The sequence below is a fragment of the Triplophysa rosa genome, linkage group LG4 (genome assembly GCF_024868665.1).
Source record: "Triplophysa rosa linkage group LG4, Trosa_1v2, whole genome shotgun sequence".
NCBI classification, from domain to species: Eukaryota; Metazoa; Chordata; class Actinopteri; order Cypriniformes; family Nemacheilidae; genus Triplophysa; species Triplophysa rosa.
Window position 1 is genome coordinate 17,680,246 of NC_079893.1, and position 22,286 is coordinate 17,702,531.

Sequence of the window (22,286 nt, forward strand, 5' to 3'; positions counted from 1 at the left end):
TTGTGAGAGGTCTCAGGCTCCTCAGAACTAAGATGAATGAATGAGGCACGCCGTCTCCCTTTTATACCCGGATATCCGGGGGCGGAGTCCGGCATGCAAATTTCTTTCGCCAATTTTCATTGGCCTTTTCTAAGAAGTCGGAAGTGATTGGTTCTCAAGGACGAACCCCATCTGTCAGTTCGACACAACGTCTCGTTCCCTCCATCAGGGAACCGAGGTTACAAACGTAACCGAGACGTTTTCATGCTCAATATGTAGGTACTTTATCTAATTCAGTATCTACTCTCACAGTATGTGATTTTGGATGCAGTCTGATTGTTATTGTTACCCCCATCTAACAGCAATGTGAAAGACTGACAGCATGACAAGACATATGAAAACTGTGATAAAAATCAAGGTCATCACCCAAAATATTTGTTTTTACTTTTCCTAAATTGCACAAATATTACTGTTGTATTGCTTAAATGTGAAATTGAACTTGTTTTCTTTGCAGTATTTGGGGTCTGAAAAAATACAGAGCATCTTTTCTGTATTTTGACGTGTTTCTCCAGTTTTTTTTCTGCAAATAGAAAGAATATTTTAGTTTTATTATTTGAAATTTTCATAAAATTATTGTTAGTAGTTCACAGAATGAAAGAAAAATGCTTTTCCATGGCACCGTAGTACCCTGTGCCTGTCATCGCTGTGTGCTTAGAGCTTTGTCCTTGTTTTCTGAGTTAGATCTATTAAATAGAACATATTTATTATTTGGGGATTAAAAGTTTGAGTACCTTTGATCAGATGATCATGCAAATTACTTTTCCAGAGTTGTCTATACAGCCATTCATAGTCTGCTGTGTCTTTATTTATCTCTTTCATGCTCTTTTCATGTTTTAGATGAACCTGCCCAAATACCCCCCCCCCCATACAATATATTATGGTGTCTATAAGTAAACAATGTTTAGTCTTTTTACATGTTGGGCAAATTTTTCCTCGGGTAGGTCAGAAAAAGCAGAATTTAGAACATGTACAACCTTCCAATGTGAGACGATGATACAAATGGCAACTCACTTGATTCTTTATAACAAGACTGTGACATTTCACCAAATTACATTCTGTCTCATTTAACAGCAGAGGTGGAATTTTCATCAAACCTGAAATCTCATCAAGATATGTCACTGATGAGTAACATGGTTTTCACAATTTACATCTAGTTAAATTCACAAAGAAAACTGTTAAGGAATTAATTCTCAGAAAATATATTTAGAAATGCATTAGGTCAGAGGGAGTTAGTAAATGATTATTTATTCATGCATATATTTAAATTGCATATTAATATTCATTGAGATTAAGAATCCATATTTATCATATAAAGTAGATGTACAGATACAGTATGGGAGTCATTTCTCTCTGAATATCTGCACACAGATTATCTGGCACATTATTCGCTTCACTTTTACTCAATAATCTTAAAGTATGCAAGCAAGCATGAACATATACTATATAAAATATATTATGTATATTATTATATCAAGTCTTTTATTGTAAAATAAAAAAAAAACATTAATCAAATTGTATTGTACAGCACTTTGGCCAACTTAATGTGATTGACTAATAAAGCAGGCTTTACAATTCCACCCCCATCACAAGAAGAAAGATTACTGGTCCCATTTTGACCTAAAATAGACTTCTCAGTATGGAATCATGAATATGGCTCAACCAAGATATGCCAGACACAGATTTTCTACAAGTGTATCTCTAAACCTTTCTGTATTTCAGCTTTCTCCCCAAAGCCTAACCTTTTGTCACAGTTGGATCCACATGGAAACGTTTTTACTGTATAGTACTGAAGTCAAATGTAATTTGCAATATCAGATCAATACAGCTACAGTGTATGGCAAATTAAGAACATTAAATATTAAAGAACATTCGGTTCAGTCTTCTTCTTTTTCTCCCTCATTCTTTCTGACAGGCACACTTCAGGTGTAAAAGCTGATATGATATTCCATACCGCCCACAGCTCGTGGCCAGTTCTCAGCAGCCACTGATGCAAGTGTCATGTCCGATACATCATAGGCTTTCCACTGGAGACATTGCAATTGTTGCGTGGCTGCAGGATGCAGCCAGATTAAATGTGTGAATATGTTTGGGGTCAGCATGCACTAAACAGATCCCTGCTAGACTGAAAACAGGTAGACCGTGAGAAACTGGCTGAAGCAAAGAAGTGAGAGAATATAAAAGATGACCTAAAGTTATTCAGATAGAAAATGTTGATGTCGGTTGACTCAAATGTAATTGAGTAATTGGTGAGCGGTTAGAATGGACTGGAGTTTCCAGTTTGATTTGGAGACTAAGTATTGTATTGTAGGTTTTCACACAGAAGATTGCACATCAAGTGTGTGGTATATGATTACATTTTAAAATAATCATGCTTTGTAAAAGATTTGAAGAATAGCGAGTAAACAGTAACAGGGATCTATATACTCGCATGGGCCCTCAGCTGCCATATGAATCCATTTGCTGCCCTGAGGCAACAACCTTCATCTGTGCCGGGAGTTTGAACGCCTGGAGAAATGAGCGCCCCTGGTCTATGATCTATCTCGCGTTGTGATTGTATCTCTGCAATCTAAAGCACTTAGGCACGCTCAGTAATTTCCACTATAGCCACCGCAGCACAGTGCACCAGCCACTGTAATACCTTCCAAGCAGCGCAAATTACATAACGACTCCTCTTTTCAATGTTAACATCCAATTAAACCTGCAATCAGTAATAATAAAAATAAAAAGGATAAAACCTTGTATTTAAACAAACTGCTTAATATATAAATATTGCTTAAATCTGCTTAAATCACTTAAGTCGTTGCCAACTCAATGATCCAACTAATATCAGGTGTTTTTAACTGCTTTAAAAAAAATATTTTGTGTGTAAGAGACAAACTGTATGTATGTATTGTATCCACAGTACATGTATCTAAAAAACAACCACAAACACTCTGCAATTAGAAAGGTAATAGCAACTGTTTAGAGTGTGATAGAGTGAACGCGGCAATATATTGGTTGTAGGCACTGTAAATTTCATTCAGCGCAGTCCAATAGCAACTGGATAGAGAGAGAGAGAGAGAGAGAGAGAGAGAGAGAGAGAGGGGGGGGGGGGGGGGGGGGGGATTGGTACAGCATCGGTCTCTCTCTCTTTAATCTCTTTTTTGTCAGCAGTCCGTGCTGCCTCTTTCTCTTTCTATGGAGACAATCATATTCTCTACAATTTACTGTTCTTCCGCAGTGATTTCCTTGCATTACCTTCATCTATATGGAACATTTCCATCAAAAATGTTGTGTCTCCACTGAGCAGCCCCCTGTGTGCCACCTCTCTATCGGACGGCAGGATCTTGTTGGATTCTAAAAGGGGTAGAACGGAGTTTTATTCCCCCCTCGAATTGCCCATACATTCTGACCGTACCTCGGAAAGTCGGGGCGGCAGGACCGAAGCCGTACAATGCAGATACCGCAAAGGTAAGACAGGCGAGCAGTCATTGAAGTCAAAGTATTTCTATTTTGTGCCTATACAGAGTTGTAGCTACTGTTGGGCTGGTGTCGCGTACGTGCGTATTTTCAGCTGGCACCCAGGATTTTTTCTCTCCCTCGCACTGAAAGCGCAGCTTCATCTAACGGACGACGCAAAGATTTTAAATTTAGCATTTAATACGCTCAGAGCATATGTGCTGATTTGCATTAAAATCGTATATCATACAACCTGTTTACAATATTTTATTTTGGAAATAAATCATTGCCATACATTTTTTTTACATTGAAATGATTAATATGCTTAACCAAAACGTTATAATATGCCCTATTAGTATCACTAGAAACATTTAGAGGCGCAAATACACAGCATGAAAGAGTCGGTAATCTTTCACGAGTCATATAAATACATGTACGCAGTTGGAGACAGTAGATAGTGGCAAGGGCTTTGTTGACAGGGAATTCGTGTGGCAGAAGTGTTTTATGTATCATTACTTACCTGTGGCTAATCGAAGCTTTGTTATATTGGCAATCTCTCTATGTGAACTATAAGAGATGTTGTGTGTTTGTTTTCTTATCGTCCTACTGTTATCTGCGGTGCGTATCCATATGCGTAACACTCGTCTCCTACAGATCTGGCAGCAGTAAATCTTTCGAGATGTTATTTTTCGAGAGTCATTAATTCGTTGGCCCAGGGTTTCAGAAATGTAATTCAATAGCTATAACATAAATTAACAGTCCGTGGCCAAAACTTTCAAAGTGTCTTCAGATATAAGATCTGTTTTGTACGTTCTCACTTGCCTTGCTATATTTTTGGTTGTTCTCCTGAAAAGAGTCCGGACTTTCATCACATGGACCATTCTCCATCACAAGTTAGTACAGCGGTGAGCCACAAGGTGGTACTGTGGACATCTCCTCGTTTTTGGAACCGATGGTATGAGGTGGGGAAATGGGTCCGTCTCTCGAACATTCGTTCTGTGTTACATTTTAACCTTCATTTCTCTCAGAATAGGCGGCAACATGAGCAAGTCTGTTCATGCTCTGAGTTACGTGTTTTTAAAAGGCACAATTTCAAAACGATAGTTTTGTCTTTGTACTGTACAGTCTCTGGCAGATGTCCAGCTATATCACTGTCAAATTTCTGAAAATAAATAATTTAAAACTTCATTGCAGGTTTTAGTCGCCCTGCACCGATCATAACATTAAGATAGTGTTGGGCAGACAAAAGACAAAAACATGTTTGCTGTGGTATTTAATTGTTATTAATTTTATCTGTGCCAATGCACAAATATAACTAATGACAGAGCTGCATTTGAGAGGTCACCAGAATTAGGGATATAACAAAATATGCTCTTTTTTTAAACATTAAACTGGATCACTGCAGTTTAGATATGGGGTTCGATTTTATCAGTTCTGCGATCTCTTTCTCTCTTTGCTCCCTGGAGTTCTTGTCCTTACTCAGTCTACTGCCAGAAAGATGGAGGGAGTGAATATAGTTGAAAAAAAAACAAATTCCAACCGATTTGCTTGCCCAGGCGCCGTGTTGAATAAGTCATAGCGCATTTGCTGCAGAATCACACCACGTTTATCCGAAGTTCACTGAAAGGTCACTTTGGCTTCTATGCTTTTTTCTTTGCTTTTTTGTCCATCGCTTTGACAGAATCAATTCTGTCATCTTTGCAATGTGTCTGTCTTGTGCAACTGTTACAGCCTCTGTCAAGCATATCATTTATTATAATTAAAATGCAAAGCAAGACCCAGAACCTTAATTGAAATGCGTCATCTTTGGATACCACACAGGCAGTAAATGCTATTTTCTCTCCTTTTAGTCCCCTTAGTCTCATCTCAAACTTTGTGTGGTTGTTATACTCTCTCACGACACGAGATGTATTTATGTGGTAAATTTCCAATGAACAATTTTAACAAAACCTCTTATCCGTGATTTGAAATAGGCCCAAATACCAGTTTGTGTTTTAGAGAAAATTTGACCAGGGATTAAAAATAACACATGAAGTGCTACCCAAACACACGTTCAGGTAATCTAAAATATGATGTGTACATATTTTACATATTTTGGTGTGAATTGGGAGTGTTATTTGATGAGATATGCCGAATTTGTAAAATTCTAATACACATTATTACACTTATAATATAACACAAAATGTGTAATAATGCATTTACAAAGGTACCTGACTGAATTGCATTTTGGGATTTTCGGGCTGGTTTAAGGACAAATTAAAAAATTGTTATATATTAGCACGTTTCACCAGACCCTGTCAATCTTGAGCCATTCCACCAAATGGGTGCCTTTTCCTTGTTGAAACTCTTCAAAATTAAACTTCCTTTTTTTACTTTTTTCAAAACAGAATCTAATAACACACATACTTAACTATTCAAAATGAGTATTGGTCCATTTCGAGTACTTAATTTTATTTTCAGAAGGTTTATAAGTGGAAGATGGATGCACTATGAGTAAAAGGACTGAAAGTAACAGGACTGAGGTTGTAGCATAAAATTAGCAAATATATGCTAATAGTACAAATTGGTTTACCAAATATGTGCATTTTTACACTAAACAATTGACATCTATTCTATTCTATATCTATCTATCTACAGTATTTTCAAAATGGCGCCCCCAGTTCTCATTACAATATCATCAAATATATAATAATAAATAAGAGACACCTTGCTCTTCCCATGGCCTTCAAAATATCCAAATGATGCAACTTCCTGTTGAAAAACAGATTTATGGAAATTCCCCAGTTTTTCAGAGGGGGGAATGGGTTAGGGTAACAGGACTGAGTGAAAACTTGTGGACACGACTAAAATGTGTTTTTTTATCCAAGATATTATATATATATATATATATAGTATACTTATATAATATGTTATTATATAATATAATATATATATTTTATATTTTTAATATTTTAATATTTTATTTGAGCAAGATGATATATGGAGTCCAAAAGTAAGAATAAAAAATTAATTTTATCATATATGGTTATGTGGTACATTTCAGTTTTATCAAATGTTTTCTTAAGACAAGGCCGGACTTACCATTGGCCTTGACTGGGCTCCAGCCCAGGGGCCCCGCCCTTCAGGGGGCCCGCCTGCTGTCGTTAATTTGATTTGTTTAGTTATATGCCAGTCATTTTATTTTTCATTTAAACTTTGTGCATTGGCCTACCAATGTTCAATAGCACTGCCTTATGTAAGGAACGATGTCGTTTAATTGGCTAATCGTTCCGTCAGTCATGTTGGCGTTTCCTGATTGGTCATATGTGGATTCTATCCGTTACGTTTACCGCAGTTGAAACCTGTCTGCTCATTAAGACGCTTGTTCTAATGGCTGACAAGCGCAATCGCAGTGCCGCGCTTAAAGAAAACCAAAAACTGAGAGACAAGAACGCGAAAGAACAGCATTTAGGAAATAATGATTCTTTACACCCATGGCACCACACCTTGATCTTTAGGCAGAGAATCCAGAGCATACCTGTCACCATCTCCCGCCAGGCCGCCACCCTCCGGTTTTATTTCAGTTATTTCTCCTTTGAAACTCGCGGACCGACGTGGCTGGCGCCCGCCTTTGGTAGGCGAAGTTGAACGGTAGCCGAAGTAGAGTAGAGAGGATTCACATCCCCGCGAAAAACTTTCTCTTATTACACCGCTATATGATTCCACTCCGCGTTTTCCATTTGACGCTCGCGCCTCACAGTCTGTGTCCGCTCACTGAAGACGACAGATTGTTTCATCGACAGGTAGATGCAGTAGAGTCTACTAGCTGTTGTTGTTGTTACACTTTCTTTGCTTTTACAAAAAACGTGTTATGAAAAGTGTTGTGTTCTGCAGACATCTCTGAATAAAAACAGGTAATATAGAGTTTATTTCTAATATTTCCCGTTCTGTGGCCATAAGCGGTTCTTGTAAATAATACGCAAACACTGTTAAATCCATCCATGTAAATAAAAAATGAAAACATTCTGCTAACTAATAAACAAAGTTAAAACAACCGAACTACGGGACGCGTGAAGGGACAAACTGCGTTTAGATAGTTATTTCATTTCTGACGTTGAGATCTCTGGCAAAATGTAAATGCTAAATTAAGATGATACCTTGCAGATATACCATTCATGGATTCATGGCCTGTGAGCTGCATTAAACTGTCTCTTAGATTTACATTTAAGAATTTGACATTAAAATGATGTTATGTTAGTCATAAAGTAATTAAAACGATTTATAACAGAGGGGTGCCCTATTTGCCCTGCACAACCTCAGTTAACTAGACTTTACAAAACTATGGACCCATCTCATTATTATGAAACTATTTAAGCCATAATAAGACGTTTCATCTCATTATATGAATACAATTTTAATGTGCATTTCAAACTCATAGATCTGTCATATGCTTTACTGATGGAATTGCAATAGAATACTAATATATTTTTAACACTTTACACCGTTGCATTTGTTAACATTAGTTAAGCATTAGATTACATGTCTGCATTTGTTAATCTTTATTTTCAGTATTTACTAATATTTTTAAAAACATGCACCTGAACTAACATGAACAATTGTATTTGGCATTAACTAACAATAAACAAGATTAATAAATGCTGACAACTGTATTGCTCATTGTTGGTTTCATGTTAATGCAGGTGTTCTCAAATTTTAGATCCAAGACGTATAATCTCTCAACATCCTCGAGAAATACAGGGAGAACACACACATTTGTTCCTTTTTAGTAGTTTTCTTATTATGGATCAATAAATTTAATTTTAAAATACATAATGGTAGGGCTGTATGATTATGTCAAAAACTATACAATATCAAGGGGACTAATAATGTTGATTATTAATGTTGATTGGATTTTACATTTAAGTATGTTTGAAACTTCCTACACGCTATAAACGCACCACTTGTGGCTCCCACTGTCAAAACAAGCATTATAAACGTGTAAACCAATGAACACGTGTTATTGTTAGTCATTGGAGAGAAAAAACATTTACTAATGCTAACAAACACATGATTTTAAATAGTACGGGGCCCGAAAACAACTCAAGCCCAGGGGCCCCCACCCTCCTAAGTCCGGCCCTGATTATAAGTGTTGTGTTAGAGACTGGGGACAAGCAATAAACTCTATTTTTCAGTGTTTAAGGTAGTTTTTATCAATCTTTTAAATGGTGCAGCTTAAATTTGAAGTTAGAATAGTATGTAGGACACTTGCTTAATAATAAAATGTATTTTTGAAATACTTTTCATGCATATGTAAGGGGTGTAATGATACACTCAGCTCAGGATTCTACATACACTGAAAAAGGGGTTTCATTCAACCAATTAAAAAAAATTAGGGTAAGAATTCACATCTATATTTTATAACTTAAGCCAATGAAAAATAATAAAGAAAAGGTATATATTTTAAGTTGGCTCAAGTTATAAAATTTAGATGTGAACCCTTACCCTAAAATATTTTAATTGGTTGAATGAAACCCTTTTTTTCAGTGTATCTCGGTGCTGGGTTCACGATACGATACACATCTCGGTATTTTGAACAAAATTAAAAAATGAAACTGAAAGTCAAATAACATTTATTTTCAAAATATTAACAATTTCAATTATTTTGTTGCACATACAACTTAATCAAGAATTTTAACATTTTAAGGCTTAACTGAAATTATCATTAAGATCAGTGACAATTTTGACAGCAAATTTTGATTTAGTTTTAGTCATAGTCTTTTGACTAAAATGCAATTTAGTTTTTGTCATCCCAATTTATCATAGTTTTAGTCTATTTTAATCGACGAAATCTACATTATATTAGTCTACTAAAATCTATCTGGATTAACTCATTTAATTGGTGTAATTAAATGTTCCATAAAAAGATTGAACTGTTTCGACATAATTTACTTTACCTTGGAATTAAATTAAACTGGTCATTACCTTTATTTTTCAGAAAAGTTGAGTAACTACTGGATATGCATTGTTGTAACACAAAGAATATTAGACCATGAACGACATGTAGCAGTCTCATTTTGACTCAATTGACTCGTTCGTTCAGTGAAAGGCGTGTTCATTCAGTAAATTCAACCAATGAAATGCTCTGACAGAGCTCACACTCAAGCGCTATTGGCTCGTGTCTCTTTGAAGCTGCGCTGTCGTTGCTTGAGACAGTAATGAATGAGAAAAATCTTTCAAAAAGACATGTGATATGCAACATAAAGTAAGCCAAAAAAAAAAAAACAGCGCTGTTCCGATCAGAGAAGTGATGAAGTGAGTCGTACTGTATATTAAAAGATCAAATGACAGGCTAAAAAACAAGTATGTGATTTGCATGATTGAAGAAATGTAATAAAGTTTATGTAATACTGTATAGCTTCTAAACGGAAAAACACAAATCAGATGTTTTTCTGAAAGGATTAAAAAAGTCTAGGAAAAGTTTTTTGGGGGGCAAAAACTCCATTAATAATATAATTATATAGAAAACTCATATCAAGACCCAATTAAAGTTAAACATTGCTTAAACATGTAGCAATATTGGCATGAAGCTACTGAACAAATCCCTCTGGGCTGGTCTAGCCAAGCACCAGACACAGTGCACATGGAAGCTGGTGGATGTTGCATAGTTTTCTTTTCTGCATTGGAAATTAAATTGCCTGCCAGACATTCAGGCCCATCTGCCTCAGAGGACAAAGATGTACGTGAGAGAGATTCTGAAGTGCCCATCCCAATTTCGTGATGTCTGATGATCACGCACAAAGTGATAGAGAGCTAATGTTAGCTTGCCACCTAAAAACCACTACCTGTTAAATCTCTGGGAGGTTTTTTGATGGATGGAGCTGTCTTTTTCACGTTTAAATCATGTTTATTTTTGGTGGACAAGTTCTCTTAATGACTTTGCAATGGCTTTGTTTCAGCATGCAGAAATACAGAGTAAACAACAAAGCACAGGCCTTGATATCTGGGATAAATAATGGTTTTAATTTAAAAAAAGAAAGGACTTAAAACCCTAGGGTGTAAGGAGATGGGTATTTCTCAGACCAACAATAACGTTATTTTAAAGTGTGTCATGTGTGCAGGGACTCGAGTCTTATTAAAGTCTACTCCTTCATTAGATGCAGTCTTAGATGAATATCACCTTTAACATGCTTCTAAACCCCAGTAAATATTTATCAGAATAATGTTTCCAGTCAGTTCTTGGACGAAGGGGTGTTTCTGTATTGCTGAGTGTAGGAAACAATGCTCTCCTCTTGTGACTGTAGGTGCTTTAAATACTTTCCATGTCTTCTAGCATTTTGTTATGAAGTGGTGATAACACCAATCCTTTTGTAATTTAGCATTGTTCAACAGCAATTTCAGCTAATGTCACTGGCTCATTGAGTCAGTGTTATATCTTCACTGCTTTGTTTGCACGATTAGCTTTCCACAGACTTACTATCTACCATCTGATCTCTGCTGAAATTGATTCTGTGATATTATGAACTGAAAAGCTATCCAATCATTTGTTGAATTTTAAAAGATTATTTAGAAGGATTTTGAACATTTCGCTATATGTAGATCTAAGAAAACTGATAGGTTTAATGCAGTCTAGCAGTGTGCTGGCTGTGACATTTGTGGAGGTCACAATATTCACAGCTGTTGGCAAAACCATGTATTTTGTTAATGTCCTTGTATGATTTCTGTTAGACGTTGAATAAGAGGTACAGATCTAAAACCAGTGCTTGGAGGATGCTTCCCCGATCTGCTGTCGCTGACAGAGCTATTAATGGAGAGATCAGAGAGAACGAGCGAGTTCATAGCTATTAGATTTACTCTGGACTCAGGTCATTAAGTTACCCTCCAGAGGCTCCACAAGTCCAGTTCACTAATTTGAGACGCGTGCATGATCAGTGCGTATGATTAACTGTTTATGAATTTCAACAAATCGGAGCAATGCTTTTGTGTGATTAAACTTCAAGAGTATCGAAAGCACCAAGTGGGGATTACATGAATATCATCTTAAACCCTTTTCGTTTTCACACCCACTCCCTTCCCTTTCGTGGATGAAATGCATGGAGCATTCATTATTCACATTCTCACTAAGGGTAGAATTTCTTGTGTATAATTTGTTCTCAGCTTTGAGTGGTTCTTCTGTTTGCTCATTCAGGTGGAAAGATGATCATTTGTTCAGACAATATGTGTGATGCAGACATTTCGTTTGACTATTAACATATATTAAAATTTGAGGCGAATTTGTATTCATGTCTACTCCGGTATATATGTCTCTAAAGAAAATTTCAGTTGAATGTTTTTATTTATTCCAGAGAATTTGCTGGAAAGATTTCTGGACATGCTTTAACCGTCAACGTTTATTTCTTTTTCCATAATTATGTGACAGGTTGCCTATTTTTAAATTCTCAAAATTGTAATGTAACAGACGCAGTCAAGGTTAATGGACAGATCTATTCTAGATGACTAGAGATGACTCAGCAATCAGTGACGTGATGAATTCAGAGAGAATGAAAACTGTTCAAAGCCTATGGTCATTTTATTCATTAAATGAATAGTGAATGTATACAGTGGACTCCACTGTTGCTCTAAACCTAACTGCCAAATCAAAGAGCCTATTTCAGACATACAGTGGATAGACAGTTTCCAGGCCAATAGATCAATAAACGTTCTGAGCGTCCTCATTCAGTTAAACTAACCTCATAAATGGATATACTGCATTTTGTGTGTACACTATGCAGTTATTTGAGACTATCAATTTACCTAACCACTTGTAAAATCATGGACCAGACAATGTGAATGTAGAATCATATTTCAAAATAGCCCGTGTTTGAATCTTGAGTAAATAATGATTTCTGAGTGTTATCATTTATTTTCTCAATATGGTTCCATATCTGATATCCGATATAAAATTAGTACTTTACAATAAATTCTGAATTTCTCAGGCATTTTGCCTGGTTTTTGCCAGCAGGATATTGTTGCACTAGAGTAAAAATAATGTATTTGGCCTATTTATGTTGGTAAGGTACCCCATTGCAGTTAGATCACTGATATTGTGAATATCATGATAATCACATACTGTACAAAGTACCAGTTCATTTTTCATTTTTGTTTGAATCTAGACTATATAATGATGTCTGAGTGCTATCCTTTATTTTCTCAATATGTTTCCGTCTTACAGTGCAAGGTTACTGTGATAACCTCCAATCCACATTGCAAAGTTCACACGTTAATTACAATAAAGTAATATTGCTCTGTTTTGCCCATGATAACAATTGTGAATTTATACAGGCCATGTTTTCTTTTCTGCAGGCAGGCACATAAAGGAGGAATTGAAAGTGGGAAATAGTTAAACCAGTGGACAGCTTAAGGGAAAGAACCACGTTCTGCTACTCATAAAAAAAGGATAGGACTTACAAACAACACAAGAACACAGCCGAGATCCAGAATCGCACTCATGGCATGTGTCAATGCCATGATTGTTGAGCTGATTGGTGGGTCTGTTGTTTATCATATTTTCATTACAGCCTGAGGGCAGGGTTTCACCTTGGCTGCGGGAGAAGGAGTACATACTGTGAATTCAACCATCTCTGCCAACCGCAGCTGGACCATGTCACGGCTCGGAGGAACCACATGGATACCTCTCAGCATGATTCATTCGCTGGCTACTCTACGCCTTTTTACATGGATTGTGCTTGCAGCTGCATGGGTGTCTAAAGCATGGGCACAACAGCACCCTATTGTCACAACAAACTACGGCAAGCTGAGAGGCTTAAAAACAGCTCTACCCAATGAGATTCTTGGGCCTGTGGAACAATATCTGGGGATTCCTTATGCCCTTCCACCCACAGGGGAGAGAAGGTTTCAGCCCCCTGAGCCTCCCATGTCCTGGCCAGGGATTCGAAATGCCACACAGTTTGCCCCTGTTTGTCCTCAGTTTCTGGAAGACAGGTTTTTACTCAATGATATGCTACCCGTATGGTTCACGGCCAACTTGGATACTGTTGTTACCTACGTACAAGATCAAAGTGAAGACTGTCTGTATCTAAACATTTATGTACCCACAGAGGACGGTAAGTGTTCTTCTTTTCTCAGAAACTATATTGTAATGTACTGTATGTCCTTTATGTATTAAATTTGACAAGTTTCATCATCATTTTATTTGTTTATTGGTTTGCTTATTTGTTTATTGTTTGGTAGGTTTCTGAGATCATTTTGCCTTGCTTACAGCGGCAAAATCGGTTTGAGTTAGCACCAACATAAAAGGATCAGATATCTTTCCAGTAAATTCAGATTTCCCTATGGATTTTTGCCTGGTTGCTCCAAGCATGATATTGTTGCACTAGACTGAAAACATATTTAGCCTCTTTTTGTTGGTAAGTTTCCTCATTTCAGTTAGAACACTAATATTATAAATATTGTCATAATTACATGCAAAAAATACAATAGGAGACAGTTCTTTGTTTTCATGCAGATTCATTGAGTATTTTTAGGGGTTGATTCTCTTTTGGAAATGATTTTAGTCTGACTTTAGCTTCTTATTTTTTTTATTTTAGTTAAATAATTAACATTTCAATTTTTTTAGGTACATTTCGTAAAATGTGTTCATTTTACTAAGTCTCAATCGAAAGGAAGAATGGTTTTAATGGCATAAAATTTTTGAGATGTGCTGTGAGTCGTCATTGGTTTGATTGTTTGTCTCATCTTAAATTGAATGACAGTGTATTAAATTTAGCTTGGGCTTTTGACTGACAGTTTGAATATGAGAGAAAAGGAATTAACTCACAATTGAAAATCCAAATGCATATAATAACAGATATAGTTCTGTTAGAAATGTCTCATTATGACATAATTGACAGAAATTTTATTTTCAGCATTTCCGTGAATTACAGTAATTGATGGGAAGGGAAATAAACTATATGTCTCCAGCATTATTTAGGAATATGACTACTGGTAAATAGAATTGCATTTAAATAGAATTGTCGTCAAGTTTTGACATAATGTACTGAGCTAAATCATTATTGAAATTAATTTAAAGGGGTCATATGGAAATACTTGAGTGGAAGCCACTATGTGCCCCACAGACCTTGACTTGCAAAATATTCTGCTGCTGCTGAATAAATACAAATATTTATTATTTTCCAAGTCATGCTTCAACATGCAGTAAAAAATGTCAAAATATTCTGAAAGCCCAGTTTGCCTTAAAAATTCCCTCTTGTGAATTTAATATTCAGTCCAGTTTTGTGGCCCACTGAAGATGGTCATCCCCTGTTAGTTTTCAGAATCCAGCCGCCCATCATGCTTCAGCTCTCCGAAATGCCCTTTTCAAAATCTTGTGTAATATGGGAACATCCTGCCATTTTTGACTCAAAGAGGGACTTTCTCTGCAGTTGTGTTTCTCCTGAAGCAGGATCACTGATAAAAAGTCCTTTAGTGCAAAGACCAAATCAAAAGCAAATGCATGAAATTCAATGTTAGCATGGAATACTGGGATCAACTGTTCCTGATCTTCAGTTGGCTCAGAAAAGAAAGGTTAGTGAAGGATAAATTCCCTTTGTCTGTTAGTGACGGAGTTGGCTTTATCTCCCGAAACAGTTACAAGGGAAGGCTATGGAGGTGGCATCCTGTTTTTCTGTGAATTAATCACAATGAATGGCTCAGCCTGAAGGGACGGTCTGGGTGAAGAGACAATGCAGGCTCCCCTCCATTCTTTAATTGGGAAAGCTAGTCACTTTCATTACCATTGGACTATTCAAAAAGCCCATTCAAGAAAGAGATTCAAAGGAGGCAGTCGTGACAAATCAGCTCTTGTTTCCTTTTTTTTACAGTGTCTACATGTTAATGGATAGACTTCTTTAACATACTGTCTAAAAATCCAGTCTTGTTATAGATATGTAGTGTGCAAAGCAGGAAACTGTCACATATCAATGAATTATTTCCCTACTGTGCAGTGGTCTATTATCGTAACTCTTACTTACTCTTGCTCTTGTTTTCCCCTCTACTTTCTCTCTATGTAGGCACATAACTTAAAGCTATTAAACATTTTCACCAATAATTCATGGGAAAATGTAGTTTACACAAGTGACCTAGTGACAACATGCCTCAATAACAAGGCATGTCCGCACCCTGTTCCCACAAACAGCATTTACATTTTGCTTTTGAAATACATGTAAAAATAAAATAATTATAAAGCACAAAACAATTACTGTAACAGCAAAAAATCATGTTGGTTCCATAAAAATGATTAAACCATTGTTTGACCTTTGTTTTTCAAACTTAATTGATATAGGAAAAAAATGCAGAAAAATTTAGATATGGATAGGTATAGAACATCCATTTTTATTTAAAAAATTAATAGCGGTTAACCAGTTGTCTCAAACCTGCATTACTTTATTTTTATTTTTGTGTTCCATGGATATAAGAAAGTCTTACGCTGTGTCAACACTTAGAATCAGTTGTACCTTGTTGTGCATCACAGTTACGGTTGGTGTACAAAAAGACATGATAACACAATAAAGAAACATGAATTGTTAACATTATTTAGCAAATAAACATATAGGTATTATATTGGGAATAAACGTAAATAAGGCAAATAACTGACAGATTATTTGCTGATCCATATGCTTCTGATTAGTTCAGTTCGTATGTTCTGGTCTGCTCACAAAGCGAATTTAAAAAAGTCCCTCCAAGCTGTTTTACATTTCATCATTTAGTTACCAGTCATTGATCTGCCACTTGAGGTTGGCACAGGGCTTCACTTCTGCCTCAGTGAAGTCAATAACTGTCCTATAGTTTGTGGTGGAGTGGAACTGCTGGTTGACCCAGATGTGTGTTTAAAACAATGAATTACTCTTGCAATAACAAACACTTGTTGTGAAGTTGATGTAATAGAATTGAATGACCTTACAGGTAGATAATGGTGAAAGAAAGATTAAAAATAAAATTCTGATTTGATGTACAGCTCAGCAAATGGCATTAAATGAACTTGATAATGTTATGCATCTGATTTAAAGTTTTTTTTAATCAATTTAAATAGTTATGCTACACAATACATTAAATATATTTGGCACATTTCTAAACTGTGGGATTTATTTGGAAATTTCAGCCACACTTAAAATGTGTGAATGTATGGGCATTATATAACAAAATATCATTCTGAGTGCCATATGCTTAAAAACACACGCACACACGCACACACACACACACACACACACACACACACACACACACGCACACACACACACACACACACACACACACACACACACACACACCCACACACACACACACACACACACACACACACACACACACACACACACACACACACACACATACACACACACAGGCTTTGGTTGACTATCCCCGTGGGGACAGTCCATAGGCGTAATGTTTTTATACTGTACAAACTGTATATTCTATCCCCTATCCCTAACCCTATCCCTAAACCTAAAGATCATAGAACACTTTTTGCATTTTTAGATTTGTAAAAAATATTGTTCTGTACAATTTATTAGCTTTTTTGCCCCTGGGGACCTCAATTTTGGTCCCCACGGTGACACAAGTCCCCATGTGTTGGTGTGTATTCAGGTTTAGGTCCCCACCGGGATATACAAACATGAACACAAACGCACACACACACGCACACACGTGCACACACACGCACACACAGGCACACGCACACGCGCACACGCACACACACCAAAACTGACTTTCCATGTGAAACTTAAAAAAACGTAACCTTGAGTCCAAAGGTTAAAAGCTGTTCTGAAAAAGTTAGCATGATTTTTTTATTTTATTTATTTATTGTTCCTCTTATGCAGCAATATTTGTATATATGTTCAAAGGTGTCTAAATACTTTATACATCCATGACCGTTGATCTTTGAGACTTTTTTCGACATAACAGTTTCCAGAAAATAGGGTAGGCTAGCAGTTCTGTGGGTGAAATAGCTTCATTCGAAAGAGGGGTCATAGGAGAATGGCCAGCTGACAGGATGAGACACCAACTGAATTATGCAGTGCAACAGTGGTATGCAGAAAAGCATCTCTGCACAACATTTTGAACCTGTCTGGGCTACAGAACACACCAGATTGAACTGACACCTGTCAGTTAAAAACAATAAATCAATGCTATGCTGAGAACAGGCTCGCCAATCTCTGTTTCTGCTGCGACATTCAGTACAGACAGGCAGGGTCAGAAATTGGTGTAAACAGAATAAATCCATGGATCCATCCTGCCGGCTCAGGCGGCTGATGGTGTTTAAATTGTGAAGAGACTATTTTCTTCCCACACATTAGGCACCTTAATACCAAATTGAGCATTGTTTAAATGACAGAGCCACCTAGGGTGTATTGTTGCACTTTACGGCCACAGTGTAACCATTTCCTAATAGCTAATGTGACTTGTCACAAAGCATGTCATCTCAAACTGATTCCACAAATATTTCTCAGTGTGTTTTAGTAGCCCCCTAGCAACAAGAACGTGACCACTCAATGTATTAGTTTGTATTGGTAATACAAACAACATGAGTTGTGATTGATGTTGAAATTTGTTGTTTAGTTTTTCATGAATTACATCACGTTTCGTAACAATAACGTACATTACATTTACATTTATGCATTTGGCAGATGCTTTTATCCTAACCTAAGTCCTCATTCTGTACATCCTTATATCATGACTTTTAATTTGTCACTGCCAATGACCAGTAGGAATAATTGGCTATTTCTCCCAGTTAATGTGTTTTGTGTGAAACTTATTAGGACTGTGTGGACAGTATTGACTTTTGGGTAATGACATGTCCTTTGATGCTCAGCTGAAAAATGTGTTCAAAGCTAGTGTGACTTTGTTCCTCATATTCTTGCGGTTGAATTATTAATGAACATCATGTAATGATATAAAAAACGAATTGATGTGCTTCATTTTCATCCTAAAAGTACAGATTCAGCCAAATTTTTTCTTTCTTCTTTTGCACTTAATATAGTGGCAGGTACAGGGTATCCCTGTGATTTTCCATTTAAGTTGCCCACCTACTTTTCAACATAACAAGTGGAATAACAATAGCTGTACATCTGTTTTCATTCATTTTCAATGCAATTAACTTAAAGGAAACTTCATCCAAAAATGAAAATTCTGTCATCATTTACTCACCCTTAGCTTGTTCCATACATGAAGACGCGCGGCAGGCAAATAGGCGAGCAACGTGGTCGGCGCTGCATCGAGATGGAAATAGTTAAACTTTTCAGAGTGCCACGCGCACACCACAGGTCATTTGACTAGAGAAAGCACTGCGGCTTGCATTTTCCACGTGGTTTTAGACACGAAATGTGAATCGCCCCTTAATCTCTTTGTTTTTGGAAGATCTCACCCACCATTTACTGCCATAGTAGGGAAAATAAATACTATGGGAGTCAATGGGGGTGAGATTTGGCAATCTTCCAGATATCTTCCTGTGTGTTCAGCAGAACAAAGACATGTCTACAGGTTTTGAATAATCTGAGGGTGAGTAAATGATGACAGAATTATTTTTTTTGAGAGAACTATACCTTTAAGAACAAACATGCCTAACACTATTACAGCAGAATTTATCTACTTGAATTTTTATTGAATTTGAACACACAACACATATTTGTCTAAGAATAAAACAAGATATTTAAAACACTGGAAAAGCAAGAAATATAATTCTACATTTTACAATTAAGTGTGTGCTGTATAAGGCCCTATTTCGCTGTGGAATTGTGGGTAATACATGAAATATTGTTCATTCCCACATAATCTGTGCACAATTTATTTTAAACAAATTAATCCAAACAGATTAACATTTAAAAAATTAAAAAAATATGTTTAAATCAGTAGAATGAAATCAGTGCTACGGCATCCTCCATCTTTCACATCACACTACTTCTGCCCTATAAGGGAGCTGCCACAAAAACAATTGCTCGTTTGACTAGAAAGACAGCCACATTAAAAGTGTGTCTAATGCTAGAAGGTGAAGAGGTAACAGCCTACTCAAAAGAGACTCCATCATCATTACTTCATAGCACACCCATCACATTTCTAATATCCGGCATCTCTCACTGCTGGGTGCTAGGGGCTGGGAACCAACCTTATAATTTTGTCCCAAGCTCTATGAATTTTAGAGGCAGAACTGCTGAAATATTTCTTGATTGTAAGTGGAAGTGGAAAGAAAAAAAAAACTGTCATGTCATCTTATTGTGAACCATAAATAATAGAAGAGGCGGGAGCTAACAGTATTTTTTGAAAACACAGCAATATGTGAAAATACAGAACAGCTAAAAATCTGCACATTAAATTCTAATTCTAAATTGAATGCTTAATCTGAACTAAACATTAACCCGGTTTCACAGACAAGGTTTATCTTAAACCAGGACTATGCCTTTAGGTTATGCCTTTAGTCGCTTTTATTAAAATGCCTTTATTAAAAATATTACTGGTGTGCACCTTGAGCCAAAACAATGGCAATGACATATCTTATGATATGTCAGGGCAATTATTTTTTCAATTAAGACAGCTCAAACTTTCATTTTAGTCTAGGACTAGTCTTAAACCTTGTCTGTGAAACCGGGCATAAATGTTTAGTAAATTGTCAGGACACCATGCAGGACATTTGTGGTTACCCTAATGCAAAGTCTGCTCACGTAATAACTGTTCTTTGTTTTTTTTTAACCAAAATCCTTCGTTCCAGAATTTTTGCTCATATATTAGACACCCCAATGTACTTTAGAGGCAGATCTTTTTTTCAGAGTAGGCCAACCTTTTGAAATATACAGCTGGCTATTCTAATTTCATATTGATGTTAATTATATTCACCCCCTGTGATGCAGCAGTGTAGCAAAACAAGATAAGCAATAACTAAATAAATAAAAATGGATTGTAAAATCTAGCATTTAATTGATAACATACCAAAAATGTACCTAGAGCTATTTATGTTTTATGGCTTTGGGAATTTAAACTGTTCAAGAACAGTTATTATGTTCTGGGAATTCATCCTTTAAAAGAATTATCATTTACAGTTCGAAAATATGTCCTTTGTGTTAGATGTTTCTCCTAAACTTTGTGCCAAAGATTGATTTCCATGTATTCTTGTTGTTGTCTAAGAGAAACAACATTTCATTTGTGATTTTTATTTTCTTATGGGAAGGGGCAAACATTTAGCAGTCATAGCTGTTCTTGTCAACTTGTGAATAAAATTCTTCTCAGTCTTGGCATCAATAACATATTTTTAGGTAATTTTGTGCAAGCAATCTGTATAAGCCAGTGTATCCATAACATTTAGTTACTAACTAAATGCTAAAACTCTCTTGGGTAGATAATAAACAGTTCTGGAATAGTTTTTGTACTTGAAGCTACACTAGTCAGAGTACCTTTGGGTAATTTGCTGAGCACCTTGGATTATTTATTTATATTTGTATTTCTGTTCAGTAAATGTTAAACTGTTACCACAGCAATTAATCTGTTTTTTATTGTTTGAATTATAAAGTCTATTTGTTAGCCATTTATAGACAGATAAATTAGACATTTTAAAAAAAACATGTTTTGACACTGCACTATGTGTCAATTCCTTGTTCAACCAATGGTGTCATAAGTGTGGAACTACCTTTGTTTGATTAATGATAAATAGGAGTTTGAGCTGATGGGAAACCTATGTGGTTCTTTTTTTTTATTCTGTTCAGTGCCGCTGGAGAAGAAAGTGTATGCTTCTCTTCTTCAGAGTCCATTCTGGCTGTGCACAAGAGATTGATGTGTAAGGTATCTGTGAAAGGAACCTTGGTGCCCCAACTTTGTCTGAGAGCACAAAACTGCGTCATAAGGGGTGGAACATGTCCAAGCGATTACCCAGCAATGTGTAGGGCAGTGAATGTCCTTCTTCTGACAGATACCAAGTCAAATGTGTGGAAAGATGGAGTAAGTGTCTGTGGGGTCGGTCAACCATAGAGAGCAAATGTTCCTGTTGAGCGACACAACACATGGGGCCCATGTGTTCATAGATACGATCACATGCACAGAGTAAACCACAAATGTACACACATGCAAACATGATTGCGCAATGCCCCCTCGGTCCATCGATGCACAATGTCCACACTTAAAGTGAAATCGAGGTGTGATGCAACAAAATGACAGCCAATGAAGAGCTCTTTCTTGTCGTGTACTTCCTACTACTGACAACACCTTCATCTGAAGAGAACAAAACTTACATACATACCTTATATTTTCAAATGTGTCCCATATAGGCTATGCGGTGATTTAATTCCAAATAGTTCATTGATATAATTTCCAATTAACAGTTATAACAATTATATGGGCAAAGGCAAGTTATATTCAGTTAAGACAGGTCACACAATCCTTTTAGTCTGAGACTAGCCTTAAGTCTTGTCTGTGAAACTGGGCCATTATGTTAATAAAAACAAAATATATTATACTGTTGTATTATATGTAGTATGATCGTTTTAATCATGTAAGGCCAATGTCTTGTTTCTACTATTTATACTAATTGCCCTGTGGGGATATAAATAAAGTTGAAATAGAAAACTGTTTCATGCCAAAAGCAAAACATCAAATAAAACTCATTAAAATAAAAATCATTAAAAATTGACTTTAAAAAGAGGCTTAGATAATTTTCTATGTCCATACACCACAGCTACCAAAATAAAATTTAAACATCAAAGTACAAGCTATCTTCTGGTACAACACTGGTGCAAAACCTGGTCAAATCTGTTAATACACACTGAGAAAGGATGAGATGCAAAATCTGAAAACTGCCAGAAAGATGCTGAACCTGGAAA

General features: G+C 36.3%; 1 protein-coding gene across 1 annotated transcript in view; it reads left to right on the plus strand.

The window, feature by feature from the left end:
* Window positions 1-3,148: 3,148 nt before the first annotated feature.
* The window catches only part of nlgn4xa (neuroligin 4 X-linked a), a 127,671-nt gene continuing 108,533 nt past the window's right edge, over window positions 3,149-22,286 (plus strand). Inside the window, exons 1-2 of the mRNA XM_057332232.1 lie at window positions 3,149-3,489; window positions 12,796-13,556. Of these exons, the coding sequence (XP_057188215.1) occupies window positions 13,094-13,556 (463 nt within the window). The 5' untranslated portion in view covers window positions 3,149-3,489; window positions 12,796-13,093. The remainder of the gene's footprint in view (window positions 3,490-12,795; window positions 13,557-22,286) is intronic.